The sequence below is a fragment of the Cheilinus undulatus genome, linkage group 12, assembly GCF_018320785.1.
Source record: "Cheilinus undulatus linkage group 12, ASM1832078v1, whole genome shotgun sequence".
Taxonomy (NCBI): domain Eukaryota; kingdom Metazoa; phylum Chordata; class Actinopteri; order Labriformes; family Labridae; genus Cheilinus; species Cheilinus undulatus.
In genome coordinates this window covers 27,888,831-27,916,720 of record NC_054876.1, presented here as the reverse complement: position 1 = coordinate 27,916,720, position 27,890 = coordinate 27,888,831, and the positions used below count along the sequence as shown (strand labels likewise).

At 37.9% G+C, this 27,890-nt stretch overlaps 2 protein-coding genes across 2 annotated transcripts; both read right to left on the bottom strand.

Moving 5' to 3' along the window:
- Positions 1 to 900: 900 nt before the first annotated feature.
- Positions 901 to 11,445, bottom strand: LOC121518326 (solute carrier family 22 member 4-like). Its single transcript, XM_041800567.1, has 10 exons — positions 10,929 to 11,445; positions 9,114 to 9,217; positions 8,868 to 9,022; positions 7,357 to 7,528; positions 5,740 to 5,866; positions 4,896 to 4,996; positions 4,483 to 4,697; positions 4,011 to 4,193; positions 2,090 to 2,225; positions 901 to 1,639 (listed from the first exon to the last, which is right to left on the bottom strand). The coding sequence occupies exons 1-10, from the start codon at positions 11,334 to 11,336 to the stop codon at positions 1,561 to 1,563; spliced, it is 1,680 nt and encodes a 559-aa protein (XP_041656501.1). The 5' UTR covers positions 11,337 to 11,445; the 3' UTR covers positions 901 to 1,560.
- Positions 11,446 to 15,131: 3,686 nt separating this feature from the next.
- LOC121518786 (solute carrier family 22 member 4-like) lies at positions 15,132 to 24,824 on the bottom strand. The gene is made up of 10 exons (XM_041801386.1): positions 24,435 to 24,824; positions 24,247 to 24,350; positions 20,010 to 20,164; positions 19,692 to 19,863; positions 19,304 to 19,430; positions 18,253 to 18,341; positions 17,895 to 18,109; positions 16,093 to 16,275; positions 15,853 to 15,988; positions 15,132 to 15,502 (listed from the first exon to the last, which is right to left on the bottom strand). The coding sequence occupies exons 1-10, from the start codon at positions 24,822 to 24,824 to the stop codon at positions 15,397 to 15,399; spliced, it is 1,677 nt and encodes a 558-aa protein (XP_041657320.1). The 3' UTR covers positions 15,132 to 15,396.
- Positions 24,825 to 27,890: the final 3,066 nt, after the last annotated feature.

Genomic DNA, 27,890 nt, shown 5'->3' with positions numbered 1-27,890 from the left:
TTCAAATACAAGTAAAAGATTAATTTATGTAGACGTATTTAAAAGTAGATGAATCATTCAAGACATTTTAGCTGAGACAATCATTTGTCCTCAACCGTTTATAGAAGATGTCCAAAGTTCGATTGGAGAGCAGCCCAAAAAGGATTTTTTTTTTTTTTAGCAGGACTTGTACAGTATGAAACAGGCTACAAACAGGTGAATTTAGATGTGTATAGATATTTCACTTTGTACAAATCCATTTTTAGATGATCCAACTACTGTTATAGATATAGAAACTGCAAAGATCAGCACAAGTAAGGTAGTTGTTTTCATCTCAGCTCCTGTAGTCCATGTGTTAGATGAGTGTCAGTGAACTGTTGATCTTACATATAGGGGCCCTGTGCCCACCACAAAGTAGTCCAACATGCTGTTCTCTCCTATCCTGCAAAAGTGGAATTACAGTAGCTCTCAAACAAAAATAAGAAAGTGACGTAGGCATAGCCTTTATACAGGTCCAGCCTTAGCAATACAAGGAGAAGAAATGAAAAAAAAAAAACATGTAAGACACAAGAATCAGCAGACATCATAAGCAATTTGAATCATTTATACCTCATTCATTCATAAATCTTCATCATTACATACTGAATACAGAATGGGGTGTAACAAATGACGGCTAAAAACTTATCTCACAACTCACTACAAACTACTCAAACTTAAGGCGTCAGCTATCTTGATTTTTGTCAAAGCCGTAGCCCTAACCCTAGTACTAAAAAAAAAAAACTTCCACTCTTACTGTTTCTGTCTTTCTCTCTTACTGCTGTGATGAAATACTAACCAGAATGCTCTGACATTAACTTTGGCTTCAGAACATCCGTAGCAGAACACCAATCATCGGCAAATACATTTGAGTTGTGTAAGACATCTTTATTTTCTGATTCACAACTTTTTACAAAAACATATCACTTTTTTAAATGTAGGTATTTGACAACTTATATTCATTTTTTTGTGAAATGTGCATGTGTTCACACAATCTGATCAATACAAAGTATAAACAAAACACTGAAAGCAAACAAAGATTATATACCAGAAATGTGCTAAAATATACACAGTTAAAATAATTCTATACTGTATAAAGAAAATATAAAGACTTGTGTCAGTTAGGGTTTAGTAAGTCAACAGTATACTTCAGTTACAATATGTATCAATTCAAGCAAAAGTTACTTTGAAATTAACATCAAACACACCATTTTAGTGAGTTTAACGATCATTAACCTGGTCATGCAGTAATCATCAAACAAAAGAGCACTTTTACCACTACTTTTCACTTTAATCATTCTTTAACGCATAAACAAAAGATGTGACTAAGTTCACAAAAACATTTTTAACTTGTCACATTAACTTGTACACTCAGGTGAGATTTGAGGTTTTCTTTTCTCATGCAAGGGAGGATTAAAACTTCAGGAGAAAAAGTTTATGCTCTATATGTATGCATTAATTGTACATTTCTTGCAATAATGCCCCCACACACACAACCTCACACACACACACACACAAACACACACAAAAGCAAACAACAATGAACTACAACTTTGATTCTTTACTCTGAAAATCAGCTGTGCTCTCTCCATATTCAGCTTCTTTCTCCTTCTTTCCTCGTCTCCTGTTTGAATATTTAGAGGACATTCAGTCACAACACAAACAAGTGAAAACTCAAAACTGTTTAAGCTGCACTTTAATGAGACAGTTTACAAAGAGACTCCAAGAGGCAACATTACATAAAAATACAGAAATTATATAGTTAAAGAGTGACAAACTGTTCCTTTAATCTGTCAATTGTTCACCAGATTAAGCTTTGTCAATCATTTCAGTGCACTGAGATAACTTTTCAATTAAGTGGCGGTGGTACTGGAGGTAGAGGAAGTATTCTTGCAGTGCAAGATTGTTTGTTTCTGGCTCAACAGCAATTTACCAGATTTTCAGAAGGCACTTTTATTATTTATATTTTACCTGTTTGTATATTAGCCAAACACTGAGCAGCACCTTCTGAGTGACTTTTTTTTTTTCCTTTAACAGAGGAACTTTGCTGCATATAAATGTGCATCATACTCACCCGCATATCTGCTGCATCTGTGATACAGTCTCTGGCAAAGGCTTTTTAAATGTTTCTGGGAGAATGAGAGCCAGGATAACACCAGCCACAGCGATGCCTCCCATCAGTATGTACGGGAGAGACTTACTGTATCTCGCTGCATTAAGAAAGTCAAAGGGAAAATGTCAACATTTAGCAATTTTAAAGCTACCACAGTTAACCCAAGTACTGCACACCAATAAGAAATTGAATTAGGGTAAATAAACTACAAAGTACAAGAAAGAACACAAAAAGGGAAATTAAGGTCAGAAATTCAAGGCAAGCAAAAGAAGTCGTTCTGGACAGTCAGGCTCAGAAACTTGATGTTACATGAATATTTTTGTAGTTCTTTACTCCATTTATCAGGGACACCGTAATTTCTTTAGTATGTATTAAGTGACTGTTTGCCTTTAGATATTTATTTCTTTGTCATCTGTGACAAATAAAAGTAGAATACTTTTCACCTTTGAGAGACAAGAACCAAACACTGATCTGCTTTTCCTTGCAACATGTTTTTTTTTTTTTATAAACAGTTAACTTACCACAATACCTGCATTCATGTTTTCTTAATTAATTAATTACTCAATTTAAAACTATTATTATTGAAGTCATTTTACAAACCCAATGTCTAAAAAGTTGGGACGCTGTATAAAATGAGGACTCAACAGTAAAAATGATTTTCAAATCCTTTTCAATCAATATTCAATTGAAAACAGCACAAAGTAAATATATTTAATGTTAAAACTCATGGACATGGTTTTTCAAATATACACATATTCTGAAATTGATGTCAGCAACATGCTCCAATAAGTGGGACAGGGGCAAGAAATTATGCTGTTTTGAGATTTCTGCTTTTTTATTGGGGTATTACGAGCAGTCAGCGAGGCAGTGAGCTGTTCAGCATGTCGCCGTTCAGCTGTTCACCAGCCGCTACCAGTGGCGGCTGGTGGATTTTTCTTCGGGGGGGGGGCTACAACAAAATCCCAATTTGATATGTTATGTATGTAAGGTACATCAGAAGATGTTACTACACCATGAGTTAAGTCATATTAATATGACTTTTACATCTGCATTTGGTTGGTAAACAAATATATATAATAAGAATTATATATTATTTAATATATAAGATGGCTATGATAATGGTCATCAGCAGCCACAAGTAACTAACTCTTATCACAGTCTGAATTCTGAATTTCAAGCTATTTTTTTTTTTTTTTAAGTAATCACTGTTGAGTCCTCCCAGCTAAAGAGGAACAGGACTATCCAGATTATTACTATCACAAGAGTTGGTATCCCTTGTGTTAATTTTCACATCTATGAAAGTACCATTGATATTGAGGGGTACATGCAGGTATTGTAGCAGTTTATACTTCTACTCAGATGTCTTTTTTAAGGATGTTTATTTCAGCAAGATGGGGCTAAGCTATATTCTGAGAAGTAATAACAGCATGGCTTCACAGTAAAAGAGTGAAGGTACTACACTGGCCTTAATGCAGTCCAGAGCTGTTTCCCATTGAAAAGGTGCGTTGTGAAGTGCAGTGTTGAGCAACATAAGACACACATCAAGCAAGAATAGGAAAGAATTCCTCTTTCAAAATTCAACAATTAGTGTCACTCACTGGATGCTTAAAAAGAATTACAATGTTTTTGGAACATATTACAGGCGTCAAATTTAGACTATGTGCATTAGAAAAGAATAGATCAGTTTGAACATCAAAAACCTGTATCAAGTTGAAAAAAGATTAGCAAATATCTATTCAGTTTTTTCATGCACATTTTCCAACTTTTCTGGAATAGGAATTTGTACAATATCTAAAAAACAAAGTATGAAAGTAAGATAAAAAAAAAAAAAAGAAACTGTCATTTGCAAAAGTTTGATAACATAAGGCGATTTTGTACTCACCAAGATAAATGATGAATGGGGAGATGATTGTTCCGATGCGAGCCGCCATTGAACAACAACCCATCGCTGTATTCCTGATAAAAGTGGGAAAGTGCTCCGATGTGACGGAATACACAATACAAAAAGCAGCTGTCATACCAAACTTCCCCAACATCTCAAGAGACACAGATACAGCAGGTAGACCTGAAAAATGTGATTAAATAATTTTTAAAACCCAGCATACACTGAGAAAGGTAAATACTTGATTCATTCTGAAATTATTTTTCTAGCAATTCTAACTGAGCATTCTGTTTAAAACTAATTTTGTACAGCCTCACTGAGTTCTTTCTGTGATTGTCAGTTAAAACATTTTGACACAGATTTATTTCATCATGATGAAATCTTACACCTGACAATCTTGTTGAATTTCTGTCTAATAGATAAAATGTATTAAACAGAATATGATCTATGAGCTAAAGAATCTCAGACTTACCTATAGGGATAAGGTTAACACAGAGGATCATAATGCCTCCAAGTAACAGTGTAGAGGACTGACAGATGCGCCTGGGGCAAAACTTGAGCAAGAGAAGAGCCAGAATATAAGCTGGTACCTCGGTCAAAGCAGAGAAGAAGCAGTTTAAATAAGGGTCGCCATGCAGGTTTGAAGTGTTGAGGGTTAAAGCGAAGTAGCTGATGGTGATGACGATCCTGCAGAGACATTTAAAACAAGACATTATAGATGACCAGGATAGGAGGCATTACAACAAAACGATAAAAATCATCACTGATATACATTTTGATTCCTGAGATGTGAATAGAGGTTGTACAATGTGGCCATCATAGGTTTTTATCATCTGCTGATATTGAAAATGAATTGAATGAGGAGTGAGGAGACTTTAGACTTACCACAGAAGTGAACACACTATTGTCAGAGAAAACATATTGCAGTTTTGTAGGATAATTAAAACATTGTATTTCTTCTCTTTTATAGCCAGTGCATCTTCAATCTGCAGAAAAAGAATTGTTACAATTACTTTACCTGAAAAGGCCAAATCTAATGATGTTCGAATGCACACATTTGATAGCTGAGCAGCTCCATAAGTAATGGAGGACACAGTGACAGTACTATGCTATTTGTGCTCATTTTAAAAAGACAGAACACTGGTCATGCATGTGTAAAAGCACAGCGCCTCTTCAATAAGGGTGCACTGCCTGAATGGGATACCCACAACAACCAGTGAGGACAAGCAGATTGGGAAGTGTCACTGGATTTTATGCAGTTTTAGGACTTACACAACCATCCATTCTCTAAGCCAGGATTTCCCCCTCAATCTTTTCCTTGATTTTCTTCTATTATTTTTTTCTCAAACTGTTAAAGACTCCAGGACAGCCAGCTGGTGATTTCCATCATTCTCCATGTTTGTTTTTCCTCTTGAGTTACATTTGATCATGGGAGTTTCTGTGAGATCTCTGGCCCATGTATTTGAAACACAAGAACTTGTTAATGTTTGGTAAAGTTTTTGGGAGCTGTTGAATGTTATAAACGACCATTTTCAAGTGTACCTAAGCTTTGCATCTTGCAGCATGTTTTTTTTTATAGCCTTCTCTCAAGTGACTACCCGACAAAGTGTAAACAACTAGCTCTTTCAGTTTTATTTGAATGAACCTCAGACCTGAGCTTGCGCTCTGAGCTGATACCGGTTAATCTTTATGGCATGTTAATCATAAAGAAACTAGCTGATAATCTTACCTCAGCGCTTGTGAAAATTTCCTCTGGGGCCTTGACATTATTTCTCCTGGCAGCGTCCCTCAGTATTGCCTCAGCCTCCTTCACTCTTCCCTGATAAAAGAGCCAGCGAGGAGACTCTGGTACAATCCTGCATGAAAAAAGAGAGAAGAACATCAAAAGACACCATCATAGAAGCAGGAAAAAGTAAAGTCTTGTACAACTTAATTGTCAAAATAAGCAACTCATATATTTAATGTCAATAAATAGCTGTGGGAACTTCTCTATTTCATAGAACTCTGCACTAAAGTGGCATTCATATACTTAAAAAACACTTTTTCCATTGTGTATTGGAAGTGTTAGGATTCCAGATCCAGACAACTTTGTTTATCCATGACAGGTAATGGAGTTAATTTCAGTAAGGGTTAGCCTCTGCCAGACCGATTCTATTACCTTTCAAGCCTAATTTATTCTTCGTACTTAAAAGTCACATACACTTTTTCAGGCTTTTCTTGCGGAAAATATGTGCCCCGGGCCTGTCCACAATCCATCCAAGAATTAGACACCCCTCCACCTTTCAGAAATGTGTGCTGAAACAAGCCGTTCTCAGATTTTCCCCTCATGATATCATGCCGGGAGTTAGCACCATCCCCAGATTTGGTTGGCCTTCCCCTCTTGGAAGAAAGTTCCACCCTCTTCTCCTGATCCTGCTCTCAGTTGCCAGCTGAGAGGAGGATCAGGAGAGCCACATCCATTGAGCCACATCTATTTCCTGAGAGGGTTGTAATCAGGGGCAGAGTCAGACAGCTCATCAACATTTAAAGCAACCGACACAGAAATTGCTTGTTCTGAGCAGGGCTGAAACAGAGGGATTTTTAGACATGCAAAAATCTAATGCTGGAGTGTTTTTTCACCAACAAATTTCACAGGCATGTTTTGGGGACCTCTGAGACCAATATAAACTTGTCTTAAAAGGGTAAAATATGTGACCTTTAAATTATTGTGCCAAGCAGTAATGGATCTAGGCTGAATCCCAATTCTCCCCTTAACCCTCAATCCTACCCTCAAGCTCAACCCTCAGTCTTAACTTGCCCCTCAAAACCAAGTGTAAGGGTCATATCATGACTTAGAAATGGGACACCCCTTAATAGCAGTTACGATTTCAGACTATAGAGGGCAGTAATCAGCGCCATCTATCTTTGAGTGATAACCCTCAATACCAAGGGAGCTCCAGGAGCACCTCAAAATTGAGGGAGATAAAGCTCTCAAACTCGCCCCTATTGGGAGAATTGGGACAGCCCTCGCACTTCACAGGAACGCACATTTTGAGACTGGGGGTTAAGAGTGAGGGTTAAGGGGAGAATTGGGATTAAGCCTTAACTCCTGGGATGGAGGGAAAAGGTTAGTCATCAAAGATCTCTGCATCTCTTTAGGACAGTACTGAGATTCCCAGTGTGAATCCGAATCTTATTGTTCTTAAATCAAAGCATGAGCTTATCAAACTGGCACCAATAAGCATCATCAAAAATGGGTTTGGCTTAGGCGACAAAACCACCCTGAACATTTTAGGAAGATCTAAGTTAATATTATTTTTTTCTTTTTACCCAGGAACTGTAAAATAAAAAAATTGAACATTCTTACCACCAAAGAGGGAGATAGATCAGGCTTGAGGCAGCCATGGGAATCAGCAGCATTCGCCAATCCCGGAGGAAGTAAGCCACACCTGGGCTTACCATGTACCCCAAAGCAGAGGTCATAAAAACCCCAAGAGAGCAGAAGACCACTCTGGCTTTTGGGCTGAGAATTTCAGAACCTGAGGGAGAAATCAATCGGAGGAAATAAACTGAGATTCATGTCATCCAGATACCTTGGTGAGATTTATTTAACAAAATTTAGAGTTACAAACACCTGCTCTAAAAAAGTTTGGACATTGTAAAACTTAACAGTTATTTAAAACTCATTCTCAATCTTTACTGAGTTGAATACAGGGCAATAGCAATGTATTTGATGTTCAAATTGATAGGCCTTTTTTTTTTAAATAAAGACACATTCTGAATTTGATGCCTGGACATGCCCCTGGGACAGAAGTGCATTTATCACCGTTACATCACCTTTACTTTTAACAACACTCTAGACCTCTGCACACACCTAGGGACGAAGGACACTCATTGCTGAAGTGGTGAAGGTGGAATTCTTTCCTCTTCTTGCTCGATGTACAACAGTGCAGGGTTTCTTTGGTCTTATTTTGCACTTAATTGTATGTTAAACATTTTCAAGAGGAGAAAGGTCTGGACTGCATGAAGGTGAGTCTTGTACTCACACTCTTACTGTGAAGCCATGCTGTTGTAACTAATGCACTGTTTCTTGAAATAAGCAGGGATATTCCCGAAAAAGATGTCTTCTTGATATAATTTATAGATTTTGGAGCACATATCTTCAATAGGAGATATGCTGCTCCAAAACCTGCATGAATCTCTCAGTATCTGTGGTGCCTTCAGAGATGTGAAAGTTACCAATACCATGGGCACTAATACACCCACACACCATCATAAATGCTTGCTTTTGTACGTTACATAGATGAAAATCTTGACAGTTCTTTTCATCTTTACCCTTGAGGACTGGGTAGTCATTATTTCCAAAAACATGTTGAAAAGTAGGCTCACCAGACCACAGCAAATGTGGCCCATGCCTATTTGCCCATGCACTCTTTCACAAGTACAGAACCTCCCACCACTGTTGATACTGGATGACTGTGCCTTTCGGGGACCCTCTTTTTATACCCAACCATGGTCCTGTCACCTGTTACCAATTAACCTTCTCACCTGTGAAATGTTCCAAGTGTTTCCAGGTGTATTTGTGCTGTGCTCATTTGATTCTTGGTTGAAAAGTTTTTGCAAATCTCTGTTTCCTGTCTTTATTTACATTTTACACAAAGTCCCAAATTAAATGATACTTTTTAAGTTTAATTTTGTCCTATGCCTTACTGCGTTTACTGGCATTTACTTGGTCTTAGAGAGTTTATTTGATGTACGTGTACACTTTCATTAAGTTTACTGCTTGCTTTACCCCTGTTTTACCAACAGCTAAAAAGACCACAACGAAATCCAAATATATTGAAGGGTATCACAACCATTGCCTCCTCTAAGACTTACCCAACACAAATGCAATTGTGTAGTTGGAGTATCCTCCCCCACCAACGAAGAAGAAAATCAAGGTAAAGATCTCCCAACTCGGTGAGAATATTTGTGCTGTGATTGAAACGGTCTGGAGAGCCATCATGAGAAAGAGCGCTGGCCTCCTTCCATATCTGTGTAATAAATGCAGTGTATGAATTTATTCATTCATAAGAGCCAAGTGGACTGTTAAAGTTTACAGACATTGCTGTAAGCAGTACCCACCTGTCAGATATCTGGCCTGATATAAATGCTCCTACCAGTACACCAACGTAATGGATAGAGGTAGCCAGTGGAAGTTTGTATGCATTGTCACACACCAAGTCCCACTGCAAGATGGAAATATTTTTAGTTTTCCGTGCAAATCAGCAGTAATGATATGGACAGTCTTTTTAGACGGAGTAAAACCAGAATTCATCAACAGTCCTTTTGGTCTCACTGTATTCAACATGGTTGTATTCTCAGTGATGTCATCCACTGGTTTCTGAAGCATATTTTTGAAGCCAAGTGTAACAAAATACAACAAAAAAAGACACCGAAGTCAAGCCAGACAATCCAGAGCAGACTTCATGCAGTCAATTTCGGGTCTCATAAGGCTGCAAGGAGGCCTGCCATGACAGCCCTTCACCTCCAGGTCCATTTCTGCTGGTGTTGGCAACATGTGAACTGGAACCTGAACATGTGGAGGATGTTCAGTGATAAGTCCAAGTTCTGCCTACAGCAGTTGGATTGTAGGGTCAAGGTGTGGAGAAGACGTGGAGAACACTATGCTGATTGCTGCACTGAGAGTGTAACCGTGTGACGGTGTGGGACATCATCTCCCTCAGTGGATAAATGAGGCTTGTCATCACAGGTAGAAATCTCAATACAGAGAGATATCGAGATGAGATTCTGCAGTCAGAGGCAATCTCGTTTCTCCACAGTCTGGAACTGAGCTCTATCCTGCAAGATGACAGCACTCGCCTCTACAAAGCAGGGTTTATCAGAAACTACCTCCAGAATTTGGGAGTGGAGAGAACAGAATGGCCTGCCAGCAGTCCTGACCTCAACACCAATGAATACTTAGGGGATCAATTTGGGTGTGCTATTGGTGCCAGAGTGACCAACACAACCACAATGGCTGACTTGTGACAAATGCTGATTGAAGAATGGGATACCATCCCACAACAGTGTGTCACCAGCATGAGGAGGAGGTGCCAGGCTGTTGTGGCTGTATATGGTTCTTCCACATGCTACCAAGGCTCCTTCCGACTTCAATCATCCAATCCACCAAACAAGACTCAATGGCAGAATAAGCCGTTTGTTGGCACATAAGATGATATGGCAAATTTTTCATGGGCGCAGCCCACATACTCAGCTCTTCTGCTCATCCCATAAATACATGTTCTCCACAAATGTGACACACTTTAAAAGGGAAATAAACAGGCTTTCCAATGATACAAGATTTATTACCAAGAAGCATTGTTACAACAAAGAAATAATCTACCAAACACAAATTTCCTTGCTTTTGTGCCAAATTCAGACCTTAAACTTAAGTCCTTTCAGCATAGTTTTAAGTTCAAGGTTGAACAAAGAAACAAACTTCAAGCCTTAAGGAAACATTTTAAAGTTTAAGAAATGAGAATGAACAAAGATATAGACTTAAGCTAGTGTAACTCTGTTGGTCCTGCCTAAAACTACTAAAAACATATTTGTACATATGGCAGATATTTAGAGGCCATATTTTAATGCAAATACTGGTAGAAATGTAATATCTGGTTATTCTGATATCATGCTGAAAATGTTGTGCATCCCTATCATCCTTTATGGTAAGGTTATTTGTCCTGCTCTTAAAAAGAGCCACAATGCAAAGATTTTTTTTCAATGCATTTTGAGGGCCCTCATTAGAACAGATTCCTCCTTGCATCACATACTTGTTGAGGGGGATTCTTTGAAGATACATGACTCACTTTTAATTCGTCACAATGAGTTTGCTGTAAGTTCTGAAATATCTGATTAGTGTAAGAAATGCTCAAGAGAAGAAAGGTTGCTGACTCTCACCTCTGTGACGATAGTTGACTGGTACGTTTCTTTGCTGTAAATCCATCCATTTAGACAATTCTCTAAAGGTATTTCGCTCACATTTACATCCACATTTGGGATGATTCCTTTTTGAGAGTAGTCTTTGACAATGTCCAGGTTAAGCCTCCAGCAGGAGCTTGGCTTTTCAACGCCGTTGACAGTCTCCAGAGGGATAGTCACATTTCTCCACATCTCATTAATGCTGTTATTTGCAGGGATATAGCACTCATGAGGTGGGGAATCGCCCACGAATACTATATAGACTCCAACTAATCCGTTGGGGAAAATGCTGATGGCCAGTGCCAAAAAAATCCTCATCTGAAAGGGTCCCCAAGCTCCAAGGAACGATGTGATGCTGTCATAGTCTCGAATCTTTAAGTGTCCCATTATGTCACCAAAATATTGATATATTGATATTTGGAAAAAGAGAGGATCAAAAAGAAAACTTCCCCAGCACTTGAAGGCAGCACTTGAAGGCAAGAGAGTTTGATCTTCAGCTCAGGCTGGCATTTAAACCAAGGGTGAGATAAAGCTGAGTTATAAATGCCAGCTTCACTTGAACTGGGAGGTTACACAATTACTTACAGTACTCAAATATAAAAACTTAACAGTTTTCTCAAGCAAAATTACTTGTTTAAAAATGAAAGCATTTATGCAAAGATATGGATTTATGTCTTTTCCCTAAACTACAGTAAAAAGGTTGCTGTTTTTGTTAGATAAATTGTGATGCATGGCAGCATGACTCGAGGAATCTAGGAAGTGAAGTTAATGATTTTCAAAGAGAGGTAAACCATTGATTTATGTAACAGATTGTATGTAGATGAATCATTTATGACACTTTAGCTGAGACAGCCATATGTCCTCAATGAACAACATGAAACAGGCTACAAACAGAAGAATTTAGATCATAGTAAATGCTACACTTTCTACGAATATGTTTTTAGATGATCCAGCCAATATTTCACACACAGAAATAGCAAAGATCAGCACAAGTAAGGTGCTTATTTTCATCTCAGCTCGTGTAGTCCACATGTTGGATGAGTGTCAGTGAACTGTGGCTCTTGCATATAGCCCCCACCCCCAAAGCAAAAAAGCACATGCTGTGCTTCCCTCCAGCCTATCCTGCAAAAGAACAATTATAGTAACTCTCAAAGAAAAATGAAAATGAGGAGATAAAGATACAAGAAACTGCAGGTTTCATAAGCAGTGCAAATCCCTCCTTCACACAATCATCACACAAAGTGCCTGCCTTGGCAGTTCATCATTACATTCTGACATCAGACTGGGGTGTAAACAAATGACCCCCTCAATCCAACACATGCAAACATGCACAGCCAGGAAGCATCACTTCAGGACCACAAACAGTAACCATGACTTTTTGAAACTCATCACCACGACCTAGCAATTAGGATCATAATATAAATAACATCACTGTGCCTCACTCATGACTTTATATAGTGTTAATATTTATTCATATATATAGCTGTAATTCAAAAAGTCTATAATGATCACTTATTGATCACCAACGGAGTCCCCAAATACAACTTTAGAAAAATCTGATATTGCCAGCAATATAAAATATGCTGTTCTGACAACCTTATAGATTTATCCTCCTCTTTGATGGTCACATTACTTGAAAACAGAAGCACGTGAAAATCCAGGAGATGAAATGATAGCTCCATTGTCTGCTCCAATTTAATCTTGCACATTGGTCTTCATTTGCATTTGAACTCCAGCTTCTCATTTAAGTAATCCAGTGTACAACATTGACCAAATGTTGCTGCTCTGTCCTCTGTCACCAAAGCCATCTATCTGATTTTGTTAACTATAAGTAAAACTTTTGATTGGTGCACCCTACAGCAGGTGGGAGTTGTCACCAAAGTCAACAATAGTAAAACTGACCAATCACATCTCACCTGTTAGTGGTGGACGTTACTATCACTCAGAATTCAAACAGCAGGACAAAATGGGACTAGATAGTACAGTATGTTGTGAATAGGGTGTTATTTTTGGACACAGCCCATGTTTATTGTGGCAGCTTAGATTTCCTCCTCCCCAACTTTTAAAAGATTTCTTCAAAGGAATTCAGAGGAGCTTTCAAGCCAGTTGGATATGCACACTTCTATCTAGCTCAAGGTTGACCCTGAGGTTTTCACTAAATTGGAATCCTATAAAGATGCACCCAGGAGGCAACCTGACCAAGGCTGACCATAAATGGAGATAAAGGGGAAGGCTTTTGGGGCTCAGTCAAATTGGGACCCCATGGAGTTGAGGAAAGTCATGGTCCATTGTAAAGTTAAGCTGTGTTAACCATATTTTATATTTAGCATGAATAATAAAAACTCTCAACAAGCAGCTAAAAGTGAACGGTATTCATTTATGCTGTGGTATAATATAGCCTCTTTCAAAATGTAAATCTCTTAAAACAGAAATTCCCTTTTTGGTAACGATAACAATGTGGATGGGTACATTTATTGAACCAGATGGAAAATGATTTCAGACTACATATCTAAGCCATAATGTGCACAAATGTAAGAATGCCAGGGCATAAAGTAGAAGTATGAGGGAAAAAAGCTTTAAAGGGATACTTCAACTTTTGGGCAAATTCGCCCATTGCCAAAATTCCTATAGTCTTAGTCATAGGTTTGTCTCCTTTAGTTGTCGGTGCAAGCTGTTTCTAGATCTGGGGGGACCGATACACCAGCTGCACAGCTAACGCTATGGAAGCAGACGGTATTTTTTGCTTTCCTTAAACAAACTCATCAAATACACAATCCAACAACTCCGAAACGCTCTCATGGACAAGTTGTGACACATTCACCACGCTATGAAATATTAACGTATAATTATGTAACATTACGACACATAAGGCAAATACTCTGAACTATTTCTTGAGTAAACCACTGGGCGGAGTGACACAGTGCAGCAGCCATGTCTGGAGTGTAATGCAGCTTTGCAATTAACTTTAAAACATCTCTGTATCGTAATGTTCCATGATTATTTCATACCATGGTGAACGTGCAGGTCACAACTTGTCCACAAGAGCGTTTCGGAGTTGTTGGATTGTGTATTTGATGAGTTTGTTTAAGGAAAGCAAAAAATACCGTCTGCTTCCATAGCGTTAGCTGTGCAGCTGGTGTATCGGTCCCCCCAGATCTAGAAACAGCTTGCACCGACAACTAAAGGAAACAAACCTATGACTAAGACTATAGGAATTTTGGCAATGTGCGAATTTGCCATAATGTTGAAGCATCTTTTTAAGGGAAAAATAATATAATTCCAAAAATGGGTTAGAAGCAGCATGAATGGGTTACTGGACAAAACTGGTTAAAAGTGGCAAAAATGAGTGGAAACGGTGGTCAAAGGGGGTTAAAAAGTGTTTGAAAGTGGCACAAATAAATAAATTCAACATCAGAACCCAATAATAGCTTGACCAACTTTTTAGCTCCAACATGAGGTAACTGTTAGCCAGGATGCTAGCACCACTGCTTCTGATTCAACACTCATACATTGATAACATCAGTAAAACACAGCTGGGGAGGGCCCCTTCAATGGGGTTTTCAGGGGGCCCAGCCTGGGCTTGACCACCACAAAAGAGCAGCCCTGGTGCAAAAAGAAGCCTGTTTCCTCTCTCCTGATGTCTGAGCTGCTTACCCCATCATTGAGACAAAGCCAAGCCATTTTACAAAGGAAACTCATTTCAGCTGCTTGTATCTGTTTTCCCGCTCTTTCAGTCACTACCACTGCTGACGGTACGACCACCTGTCCGTCATTCATTTTATCCTCACTTGTGAACAAAACTGTGACATGCTCAAACTCCTTGGGACATTAGCTCACTTTCACCTGGAGGGAGCATCCTTCACCAGCAAAGATCCCCGGACTCAGGCTTGGTGGGATTGACCTTTTCTCTGACACACTTCAAACTGCTCTATTGCCTGCCATAGATACAGTGGTTCTTGGTTAATCTTAGGTTAGAAGCAAACTGTAGGGTTAGATTCAGACTTTTCTTTTACCTTGTAACTTATACTAACCATTTAATTCACCTTTTTTCCCATTAAATCAACCAGTTTGGAGAGGCTTCATTTGTTCATTTTAATAAAATACATAGTATTGGAGACATTATAATTGAAAACACATAATTTTTGATCCAGATTCAAGGAAAAAGAAAAAACAATGAAATAATTCTTGTTAATATTTTTTAATCTTTATTTTAAAATTGACATTTTCTACGTAACATTAATTAAGAAATTTCCAGAATTAGCAACTTTCAACTGAGTACAAAAATAGAGTTTTAAAAAATGAAACAATACAAAAACATACAGTTTTTGGCAGTGGGCTTTTGGATCCCGCTGTGCATGTTTTGGATTTTACTTTCAGATCTCTGATTATTACGTTCAAGCAAACAAAAAAGAAGTTTCTTCTTTGCTTTGTCTCTGTTCTTACTTAACTATGCAGTCAGAGACTGCACATCAGATTTGTCCTCATGATGTTTGTTTGGGTCATCTCTTCCTCCATTTTCAACGTATTTCTTCTTCTTGGGTCCACTGCACAACCTACAAAAATGAAATATATGATGTAAATAGTATGTATGACTCTGGCATATACTTTTTTAAAAAACTGAATTGCTTTGAAGCATCCTAGATTTTGCACCAGTACACGTGAGCCAAACATATTAAATTTGCTTCAAAAAAGGGAGTTCAGATATTCCTGTTAGATAAGAAAGTCAAAGATAGGGCCTCATTCCTGTATTTCTCCTTTGATGTTTATGACAAAGGGTGCTTATCTTTGTTATTTTTGCGATTGAAGTAGTCTTTATCTTATCTAGCCTGGCTTGTTGTTAAACATTGTAGTAATGGTTATATCTCGAGTATGAACCACAAAAACCAGGGAAAAATGTACCTACCCCTGACATTCTTGCATCTGCTCCACTGTTTCTGGAAGATCTCTGTTGAGCGTCTCAGGAAGGAAGAAATTCACCACAGAGGAAGCAATTGTAAGACTTCCCATGAGAATGTATGGCAGAACCTTATTATAAGTACCTGCAAACATAAAGGGAACAAGACTGTCACAGATCTCCCTCTATTCAGGCTGCTTCTGTTCTTCTTAATGACACTGTGCCATTCAAACTGTAACGTTCACATACCTAAATAGATGATATAAGGAGCTGTGATACTGCCGATGCGTGCCGCAGAGGAGCACATTCCCATGCCAACGTTTCTGAGTACAGTGGGATAAATCTCTGCTGTGTAGATGTAGACGATGCTGAAGGCCATGGTGAAGCCAAACTTCCCAGTCATTTCCAGAGCCAGAGCGATATACTGAAGAGCTAATGAGGAGAGAAAATATGAAATTTAGGGTGATTTTAAACTAGTTGCAACAAATATATATGATTATCTATGTATTTATTCTTATATGACTGAAAATAAGTTCTTGAAAAGAATGTAGATACAAGAATCTGTTCAGAATGAAAGAATCCCAAATATCTTATAAGAATTAAAAATTTAAACTTTACAAATTTTAAGTTAAGCCAAACATCTATTCTTAGACAACAGAGATGACAAGACAATCCCTGTCTGAAAAGAAAAAAACACAATACTGATTTGTAAGAGGAAGCACTTATTTTGAGTTTGGCTTATTTAGTCTTTGCAACATCATCATTTCATTAAACAAAATATCTAAACTTGTTAGGCTGAAAGGCTGAAGTTGTAGATTCATGAGTACCATACTGTAAAGACTCAGGTTAAATATTAATTCTGTACATCCCTAGAGCTGTAGAACACATCTACTTTCAAATAAACACCACGTATAGATGGTTGATAAGGTTAGAAATTGTCAGTACAAACTTGGATAAACACAACTTTACAAAGTATATTTATGGTGGGGCTGCCAATCTGGAAACCAAGGAAACAAAGTCATATCTATGTGGATTTAGTATCACTGTATTTTAAAAGGACAAGCCATTTCTGTGGTAGTTGCGCATTTACAGCTTTGACTCACAGTGTGTTATACCTTGAATCAGGGGTTCCCCAAACTTTTAAACCCCTGACACCCAAAATAATGGTGTTAGAGATCGGGGACCCCCACCTTCTCTTGAGGATCCCCCTCAAAAAGTGCATGATGTTGCACAAAGCATCATGTACAAAATTACATTTTAGGTGGTTTTTATGACTTTTACTTACATTTAAGCATGTTTAAGTGTTCATTTAACTGATAAAGAGTTAAATTAAACAGTTTAAAAGTGTTAATGTTGCTCCACGCTACATGGAGTTAAACTACACTTTTGCAAGTGTTAAATATTTTACAGTATGATAGAGCTGCAGTAACTCTTGAAAACATGGGTCTCCTCTAACAAGAGCAAAGCAGAGTCAACCTCATGGCAAGGCAATTCATACTGAAGAAGGATACGCACTATGCATCCTTAAGGAGCATCTGAGATCACAGGCAGAAACTCTGACACGGCAGATAACATCACTCATGGTGCAAATGTGTCTAACAACAACAGTCCACCATAAACATTAGCAAAGGAGTCCTGGCAGGAATCACTGTACAACAGCCAACATCTAGCACAACTAAACACAAAAGGGCATGATGGGAAACTCTGCCCACACATCCCCCCAGATTTAGGATGGAAGTGGGCAGAGCTTAGATTAATAGAGAAAGTTGAACCAACACTGGTGGAGCAACACCGTCAGCTGACTCCAACACTGAAGACCATTTCACTAAGAATGGGTTTCAAAATGGCTCATTTCAAAGTACTCAAAAAGCACAATTGATCTTATGATTTATCAACACACAACCAGCTGACAGTGCCAAAAATGCCTTTCCAATTATCTTAATTGGCAATAAAACAATAAAACTGCCTTGTTCAATAACAGATTTGTGGTTTAAAGCAGCTGTAAAATAAGCCTTTATCCTGTTATGCAAGTATAATTAAAGAAGTCTTACTATCAGGGATGAACTGGATGAGAAGAAGAACTCCTCCCCCAATGATCAGGAAAGAAGATAGAAGCGCTCGTCTTGGACATTTCTTTAGCAGCCAAGTAGAAACCACATAAGCAGGAACCTCAGCAGTGGCTGATAGAAAACAGTTCATGAAGGGGTCGCCGCTCAGGTTTGAGGTGTTCAGGGATAAACCAAAATACCCGATGTTTATTGCCATCCTGACAAGAAAAGAAAAGAAAACTACAATGAATGGTTTGCTGTGACAAACACAGACATTAAGAGCACTTGTTAAAAAGGATTGGCAAACTGTAGATGATGGCCATTATTTCATGTTTGATTGAGGAGAAAAATAACCACTCACCACAGCATGAGACACATCAGGGTGATACATCTGATGTTCTGGGATTTCAAAATATCAAGCATGGTGTAATTTTTGGTTGGAGGTATCGCCTGGAGCAAAAAAATAAAAACAATAAAAACAAGACAGTTTAACCAGATACATTTCATTTGGATTAAATGTTTACTCTAGGGGGTTGATTTTGAGATGTTGCAAAGGAACATCTGATGCAGACTCTGAAAGGTCTGAGGTACATTTTATTTGGCAAGAACATGAAATTAAAGGAGCATGATTTTTTCTTTAGTGTTGGAGAATCTCAGTCTCTTCCAACCCTGAAAGTAAAGGTGGTAGCTATCAATCTATGGCGCTGCTGGAAGTTGCCTGTGAAAGGGAAGCTCTACTTTTATGCTGACGCCAAGTTGTGTTTTTTGAAGTTCAGTCTGTTAAACATTACTAGGAGTAAAGTATGCACTTTCTGTGGTTGTAAAGTGCCAAGAGAGAACATTTGCTGTGATCAAATGAAATAAAACTATTGGGTTTTGCTGAGGTTGCAAAGGTTGTAGAGAGCAGAATAAGGATCACTAATCGACCAAACGCTGTGTCTAACAACCATGGCATACAAAAATTAAAGGACATAATCAGACATTAGAAAATAAGTATGAACAACATTATCTGTGTGGTATCAACAGATATTAAACAAAGCTAAGCAGATATAGATATTTATGCCAATACATTCTGCTGATAAATCAGTATAAGTACAGGCTCTGTGAAAAAGGCAGTCACTTTTATACAGTGCTGGTTGAGCTCCCAAAAAGTCATATAAAGCTTGTATGTATTCCAAAAAATACAATTTACACAAAGACTTTCTTTATGTCCATTTCTGACTGTCTGTATTTGAAAAGTAAACATTTACAATTCTAGTAGAATCAAATTTATTTGTCTTTTTTATTAATTAATTTTAAATAAAAATGGACTATTGGCTAAAATCACATATAAAATAAATAATTTTCAAGCAAAAGACCAAAAAAGGAGCATAGAATTTAAATAATATATGTGAGTTAAAAAGCAAACTTACCTCAGTCTCTTTAAAGATAACTGTCGGGGCTTCAACTTTGTTTTTCCTTGCAGCATCTCTCACTATGACCTCAGCTTCCTCCACTCGTCCCTGAGTGATCAGCCAACGAGGAGACTCTGGGATGAACCTGCACAACAGGGTTATTTATTTATGAAGGTTACTGAATAGAACTGTGGACATTAAACATATACACAATCAGGTCAGTGTACATATAACAGTTTTAGCACAATAGCTAAATATCTCCTGAATGACCTAAGGCAGGTGAAAACAAAAAAACTCTCAAAGTCACGTAAACTATTTAGTGTGTAATTTATTTAACAATTGATCCAGATGGTTGAATAAATGTAATTCAAATACAAAATTTTAGAAAGGATTGAAGAAAACGTACCACCACAGTGGGATGTAGATCACAGAAGTTGTGGCCAGAACTGCCAGAAGAGTCCTCCACTCTCTGATACCGTATGCAATCCATGGCAGAGTCATGTACCCAATGCAGTAGAAAAGAAAGGCCCCGAGAGTGGTGAAGATTACCCGCATAGTTTTACTCAACACCTCCGTTCCTGTCCAAAAACATATAGAGTGAATGTTACAGGATCAAATACCCCCAGAAAAACAACTCACCAGTGTCTTTATCTTTTTTATGTGTCAATGCAGCCTGCAAGAATAATAACCAAACATGGGACGAGAAGTATTTCACAGTTCATACCCAGTACAAATGCAGATATATAGATGGATATCTGGGAGGCTCCAACAAAGAGGAACATGATGCAGAACATCCTCCATGAATGAGAGAAAGACTGGAGAATGACTGAGATGCACTGGGCTGCAAGGGAGATGAAGACGACTTTCTTCCTCCCAAACCTAAAAACAAAAGAACGTTACTGTTAGCAATTCACAGCATGCTGTCTTAGGAAACATAATTGCAATGTGTTTGCTTGCTGCTCTTATGTATTCTAAAACTTTAAGAACGATGCAGCTGAGAAGTAATCATTGAAATCTATCAGATTCCATGCTCATTAATAAACCAAGGAATGCTAGACAACACCCAACTGAACCAACGGAGCTCAGCTTCATAGTCCAGTCAGGCAGAATATAAAGCATCATCTGATGTCTCTGTGTCATGCACTCACCAATCACTTTATCAAGTGCACCTGTTAAACTGCTTATTAGTATCTTATGAGCCAATCACACGGCAGCAACCAATGCATTTTGGTACCCAGACATAGTCAAGACTATCAGCTGAAGTTCAAGCATCAGAATTGAAAAGAAAGGGGGTTTCAGGGACTTTAAATGCCATAGTTGTTGGTGATGTGACAAGGTTCTCCGGTCTTACGTTATCCAAAGCTTGTGTGAATTGTAGCAGTTCCCTGTTCTTAGCAGAGGAGTGGCACCAGGTGTGATCTTTGTTTACTTCAAGGTTTGACATATCGTGCATTCAGAGATGCTCTCCTGCATTCTTCAGTTGTTATCGCGTATTTATTTGAGTTATTGCTGCATTTTCATCAGCTTGAACCATTCATGACCGTTCCACTACGACTTCCATCATTGAGAGAGAGAGAGAACCAGAGACCAGCCTGGTTGACACCAACAACCCTGGGACATTCACAGTCACTAAAATCACCTTTTTTCCCTATTCTGATGCTCAGTTTGAATGTCAGTGTGATTGACATTTATGTTAATGAGCAGTTGAACATGTATGCCTTATAAAGTGATCAGTGAGTGTAAGCTGCAGAAAGTCAGAGACATTAGACAACTAAATAACACAACTTAAAATGTGTATTAGTGTTGTTTTGATGGTTGTAGTCATTGTTTTGAAGTTGCTGTTTTGTTGTCCTTATTGCTCATTGTCTGTATGTTGTCAGTGCTATGGTGCGTGGTTTGGCCACCTTTGTTGAGGCTATTTTCCTATTTTGACTGTCACCCTTGTTGTTATGATAGATACCACATATTACATAATAAGAGGACTTCATCTGGCATCCCTACACTGCTGACACAGGTATTTTGGATTTACAATGGCTCAAACACATGTTGGCAGTCAGCACTTTTGCCTGGCAGGGATATTTTTAATATTTAATCCAGTGAGTTGGCAGTCAGAGCTAAAGTAATAATGTCTTTACAGGAAACTTGTTTTTATATGAACTTATTGAACCCATAAGCGACCGAAAGCTGCATGCATCTCTGCATCGCTGCATTATCTTAAACTTGTTTGGTAAAAAGGTTTATTCAAAAGCCAACTAAGCTGCTGATATTATGCCTTATCAGCTACCACTGAGATTTACAGCAGTCCACAATATCTGGAAGGCATGTTTTAAGGTTTGTGAGCACAGTTTAATATGCAATGAACATGATTCATTGGTTGCCAGACTATCTCCACTGTTGAACATGTATTTACGCTGTTTGTACATGGTATTGTATTGATTATGTCACTAGACACTCAGTTGCTTTGCCCTCCATACCTCCATCATTCTCTCCTGAATAAATCTGTGCAGATGGGCACAGCACATATGCAGAACAGCAGTGCTGGTTTGTTGCCTTGTTTAAAGGAGTAAATAACAATGACAAGCATCCTACATGACTACTGTTGTTGATTTTCTTCAATGTGGGTGAAAAAAGTCTTCATCTGAATTGCTCCCAGTGTAGAGATGTACTTTTAAACGATCTTTATTGTGACCAGAGGTGGAAAAAGTGCACAACTATTGTACTCAAGTAAAGTACAGACCTCTAGTTCAAATTTACTGAAGTAGAAGTGAAAGTACTGCTCAATAAATCTACTCAAGTAAAAGCAAAAGTATTTCATTTAAATATCTCTTAAAGTACTGAGTACTGTTTCTACTGAGGAGCAACATTGACAGTGCCTATTTAAGTTGTATAGAGGTAAATTCTGCACTTATAACACATCTATATTGGTCCACACAACATATAATTAGATAAACTACAATTTTACAAGTGTTACATATTTTACAATATGAAAGAGCTATGGCATCTATCTAATCTATTGCAAGCTGGGACTCCTCTAGCAAGAACAAACCAGAGAGTAAACCGCATAGCAAGACAGTGTATACAGAACTGTTGAAGAATACTATGCATCCATTAAGAACACCTAAAGTCGAACTTTAACTCAGTGAATAACTTCACTCAAGGTGCAAATGTGTCTAACATCAAAAACGACAACCATCCACCAAAAACACTGACAAAAGAATCCTAGCAAGGATCCCTGTACAAATGGCAACATCCAAACACAACTAACACTAATACTGCAATTTCAAATCTGGTGTGTGTATGGGCTTAGAAGAGTTGACTCTTTACAGAGTTGGAATAAAACTGGTGGATAAACACTGTCAAATAACTCAAACAATAAAGGTAATTTCATTTAGAATGGGGTTAAAATCAACTCAGAAATTTTTTATCCTGAAATACAAACACTCTAGTTTTTGCTGTGTACATCAGCTGTTTTGGGATGGGATTTGAAATCTCTGTCTTACTACAGTATGTACTACCCTGTAGTCAACAGAGGTGGATATATCCAAGCAATAGTACAGCTACTCTGGTTAAAACTTACTTTAGTAGAAGCAAAGTACTAATTTCAAAATGTACTCAAAAAAGTACAAGTAACCAAAAAAAAAAAAAAAAAAAAAAAAAGAAAGAAAGAAAAAACCCTCAGTTTTAGTAATCTGAGTGAATGTAAGTCATTACTCTCAAGCCCTGATTGTGGCACAATGATCAAAGAGCTTTTCAGCCCCTCACCCCCTCTCATCGCACAGTTTTCACAGCTGCAAACAGCTGAACAGATCAACACTGAAATGCTCTGGACTGCTGTGTCCTGAGCCCCCTGCTTTGGGACAGTCATGGGTTTTCAGCTCTAATGTCCATCGGAGACAAACATTGCATATAAGAAACATTAAGTTCAAACTACATGAAGTACTTAATGTACTGCAGTCCTACTGGCATCACATTAGATGAGAAGACAATGCCATTTTCACTACCTTCAAACTCCTGTAAGGGGCTTTGAGCTGGTTAAGAAACTTGCTGTGATTAACAATAAGGCCTTTTAATGAGCTATAAAAGAACAGCAGCATCAGAATGAGGACTGACAAAAACTATCATTTTATTTTCAATAACAATGTCGTTATTTTGCCTGAAACCACTGTCATGGGATAGGTGATGGACCAACGCTACATTTTCTACAGCAAAGATGAAAAAATAAAAAAACAAGTATTTGGTCATAAAAAATCAGGATGATATTTTAAGTTGAAAAATACGATTCATCCATTTGCAGGGCAATATACAGTAAGAACGGAGGTAAGTTAGCATTTTTTGTCCACAGGAGGGCGCCAAAATGTAAACAACTTAAAGGTTCATCAGGAGAGGTTCAAAAACATCAAGCTATTTATAACTATTCATACAACTAATGTGAACAGTTAAGATAAGTAGTATATCTATGCAAAGTTATCAATAACTAATAAGAAAGAGCAGTTAGAGAACCATCAAAATTATTGAGGAAAGGATTTTTTTTCCTGTTCTTAGAAATGAAGGTGAAGGACACATGTGCAAGTTATACAAGTAGACATGATAACACCATCATCACCATCATGACAGGGTTTTGTTTTTTAATTCCCTGACTGGTGATCCTTCAGTTTTGGCTTGCAGGAAAACAAAACTATGTCTTGGATGACCCCAAATTCAACAGTAGATGGTGCTGTTGTGTTATTTATCACATCAGTGAAGGGCCTAAGCCTCTTGAGCCACAAACTACACCGTGATGTCCTTAACTGATCATTTCTAAGATTTATAAGCAGACTTTGGGCAGATTAAAAAATACAAAACCCCTCACTCAAAGTTACTCAGCTACAGTAGCATTAATGATGAATATGGTCTTAGGACTCATTAGATACATTTGAAATTAGACATGGCATAAATTTAACTGATGAATGAAAATGAAATACCTGTCAGAAAGCTGGCCTGAGATCAGGGACCCAAGCAGGTATCCCACGAAGAGAGTTGAGGATGCAAAGGGCACTTTCCACTGGTTGTCACACACAAGGTCCCACTGGGGAAATTGAAACACATATTTAATGTCACATAGCAGCTGGTTTTCCATGATCAAACAAACATGTATGCTGGCCATACTGACCTCAGTGACTATGTTAGACTGGTAGATGTCTTTGCTGTAGCTCCATCCATTCAAACATCCTTCCTGCTCCAGGTTAGTGAGGTTGACATCCCTACCAGGAACATATCCTTCACCTGAGAGATTTCTCACCACATCCAGCTTATATCTGCTGCACTGGCTCTGAACCGCCTCACCATCCACTATTGTGACAGGAATAACGGCAGCCTTCCACTCCTCTGTCAAGTTAACGTCCGGAATAAGACAATGATGTTTTGGAGCTGCCCCCACAAAGACAATGTACAGTCCATTGAATCCAGTTGAGATAAAAACTGTGTTCAGGAGGAAGAATGTGGTCCAGAAGTAAGGACCAGTCTGTCCAAGAAATGCTGTGTCTTCATCATAGTCTCCCATTCTTTATAAGAAAAGAAATACCTCCCTGCTTCAGAGGGAGAAAATAAATCCTGTGAAATTCTTTAGCGTATGAGACGTGGTATCCCTCTTAAAGTCTTAAAGTACCAAAGGGGTAGGGTTGAGCTCTCTGTGGGGCAGAGCGAGCTGGTCCCTCTGTAGGACACTTTTACACCGGAAAAACTTCAATTTCCAGTCCTGAGAGTTTTAAAGCTCTGTTTAGATGGATAACTCCTCCCAGAGAAACTTAAAGAATTTAATCAGTCATCTCTTGATTTGTGGCAAATGATCAGAGATAAGTAATGAGAGACCTCTAACTTACTGATTTGATTATATTCACTGAGAGAAAAACTTGATTAAAAGGTTCAGAGTGGCCAATCTGACCACCCAGCCCCCGTGCTGCTGTGTTCAGTGTGGTATTTTGTCTAAATAACATTCCTCACTTTTAAATACCCCAAAGAAGTGCACGCGCCTGTACTAGAAACCTTTCTAAGAAGCTTTAGGACTCCCATTGGACTATTTAAAGCCACACAGCACAGGAGAGCATGCCTTTATTAAAAATAGCAGAAATCTCCTGCTATCAAATGATTTAGTTAATTTATGATCAATGTTTCATACATAAAATAAAGAAGAGACCTTTAAAATCTGAATTCACAGAGTTGTAAGCTAGATAATGTTTTCTTTGCCTCCCTGGTTGTACATTGAATGTTTTAACTCTATATACACATATCCTGAGAGGCTTTAGGACGTTACAACGATGAAAACTAACACCATTATTTGAGCAACAGAAAGCTATAAATTCCAGAAAAAGAAGAGAATTTGTTCAAAGAAAGTAAGTTTCAGTAAACTGAATGGAAGTTCCTTCCTGAACATTTTTGTTTACATTCAACATATCGGACATTTTAACGACTGATAAAGTCATGTACTGTCAGGACAAATTCAGCAAAAAAAAAAAGAGGAACCACCTCATATACAGGGCTCACTGAAACTCCACATAATAAACAGGTAAAATGTGCATTTGCTTTGAGGAAAACATTTTTATCTTTCACACGCTTATCTTTGCTGTAAGTTTCCTGTGGTTACTGATACTAAAAGCCTACCTCTCACCTGCTTAACTGGTCAATCACATGAAAGACCTCTCAGCGTGATGATCAGAGCTCTTTCATCTATGCAACCCACTGTAAATGTTGATTCTCTGTTTACAAGGCTGTGAGGTTTTGTGTTTTCTCACAAAGGTTATTTTGGACCTTAACTTATGACAAGATCTCTTATAGTCCACTGTGACCTTCATCAGTGAGGACATCAAATAGTTGATATAGGACACAACAAACTTCCATGAGAAAATAATTGATTCACGTGAAACTATGAAGATCCAGGTTTTTTAGCCCTAAAGAGGCTCATGTGCTGCTGTAGATTTAATAAAGGAGTAAATTACTAACCATACATGTATTGCTGTTTCAAAGTGGATAACAGGCTTAAATAATCTAATATTACCAAGCAAGGATTGTCACCGGATTGTCCAGCAGCAGTTTACCGCTGAAAAATCATGCATCTAGCTGAGGCACACTGGAGAAGATAAGGACTCTGACCTGATTTCATCAGCTTTGGAAAGCTGAGTGACTTAGTCCAGCTTTTTTACTTTAAACTCATCCAGTTAAACAAAAAAACAACAACAACATTATTTTAGGTTCTTCATTTTCAAAAGAAGCTCATTAGTTGTACTGACATGCAATCGGGGTAAAATAATGTAAAGTAGTTATGATGCATTACCTCTTGCTGACTCACGGGCATCAGGTCTAATTCAATACACTGTATAAGATAAGACTTAAAAGTTTTATTATTTAATTACATATTGTATGAGACATAACAAGACAATGAAGTCAAAGAAAAAAATGACAAGAGGACATCTTAACTGCAGAGCAGAAGGATCAGCAGTGATAACTCGAATTATATAAAGAAAATGCAAAAACTGAAAGTTATTGAAAAATTGTGAAAATCAGATTCAAAGCTGCAATACATTCCTCGGCCAAGTTAGCAAAGCTAAGCAGTGAGTTTTTAAAAATAAAATCCCATATTTGATGTCAAAATAGTTATTAAATTAAATCCTGTGTTGAAGTTTCAGTTGCACTGTCTTTGGCGCCCCCTATTGTAGTTTGGGTCATTACCTGCTAAAACTCTTCCTGCTAAAACTTAAAGAGGATGTGATTCAACGCGTTTTGATTTATTGATCATTAATTTTGAAAAAAAAAAAAAAAAAAACCTTCACTTTGTTAAATAAAGAAAAGATGAATTAATGGGTGCAAGTTTAGCTTAGTGGGTACAGCAGGCGCCCGTATACAGAGGCTGTAGTCCTCAACACACTGGTCGCAGAATTGATTTGGGGTCTATGCACTGTTTGGTGCATGTCTTCCCTATCTTTCTCTCCCCAAATGTTCTGTCTATCTTCAGCTGTCCTATCAAAATAAAGGCAAAAAAAGCCCAAAAAATAATCTTAAAAAAATAATGGAAAGGTGTGAACATAACTGACTAAAATGAAAACAGGTAATTGTTCTAATAAAACCAAGAGGGTGTTACCACTTTGTACTAACATCTGTCCTGGATGATCTGAAAACGGCTGGAGACCACTTGAGTGTGGACTTTTACACTTGGCATGAAGAACACATTCCAAATCCCTGCTTACATTTTGAATTAACATCCCTGCTTTATAAGATAAGATAAGATAAGATAAGATAAGATAAGATAAGATATATTTTATTGCCCCCGAGGGGAAATTTGCCTTGGGCAGTAGTGCAACGTACACAGCTCAAACACACACTGATGTACAAACATCAGGATTTAAGAATAAAATACAGAGTCTGTAATAGTATATGGAGTGCCTGAGAGCATCCAACATCATAAGAGTTCATACAATAAATACTGAAAATTCCAACTTCCACACTGCAAGAAAAACACTGAATATACATGAAAAAAAGGACCTTTATACATTACCAGCTAGACAACCTACCACACAGAGTGCTCACATGCAAGCAGGTGCCAGGAAGGTTTAACATTTATGAATACACACACTGG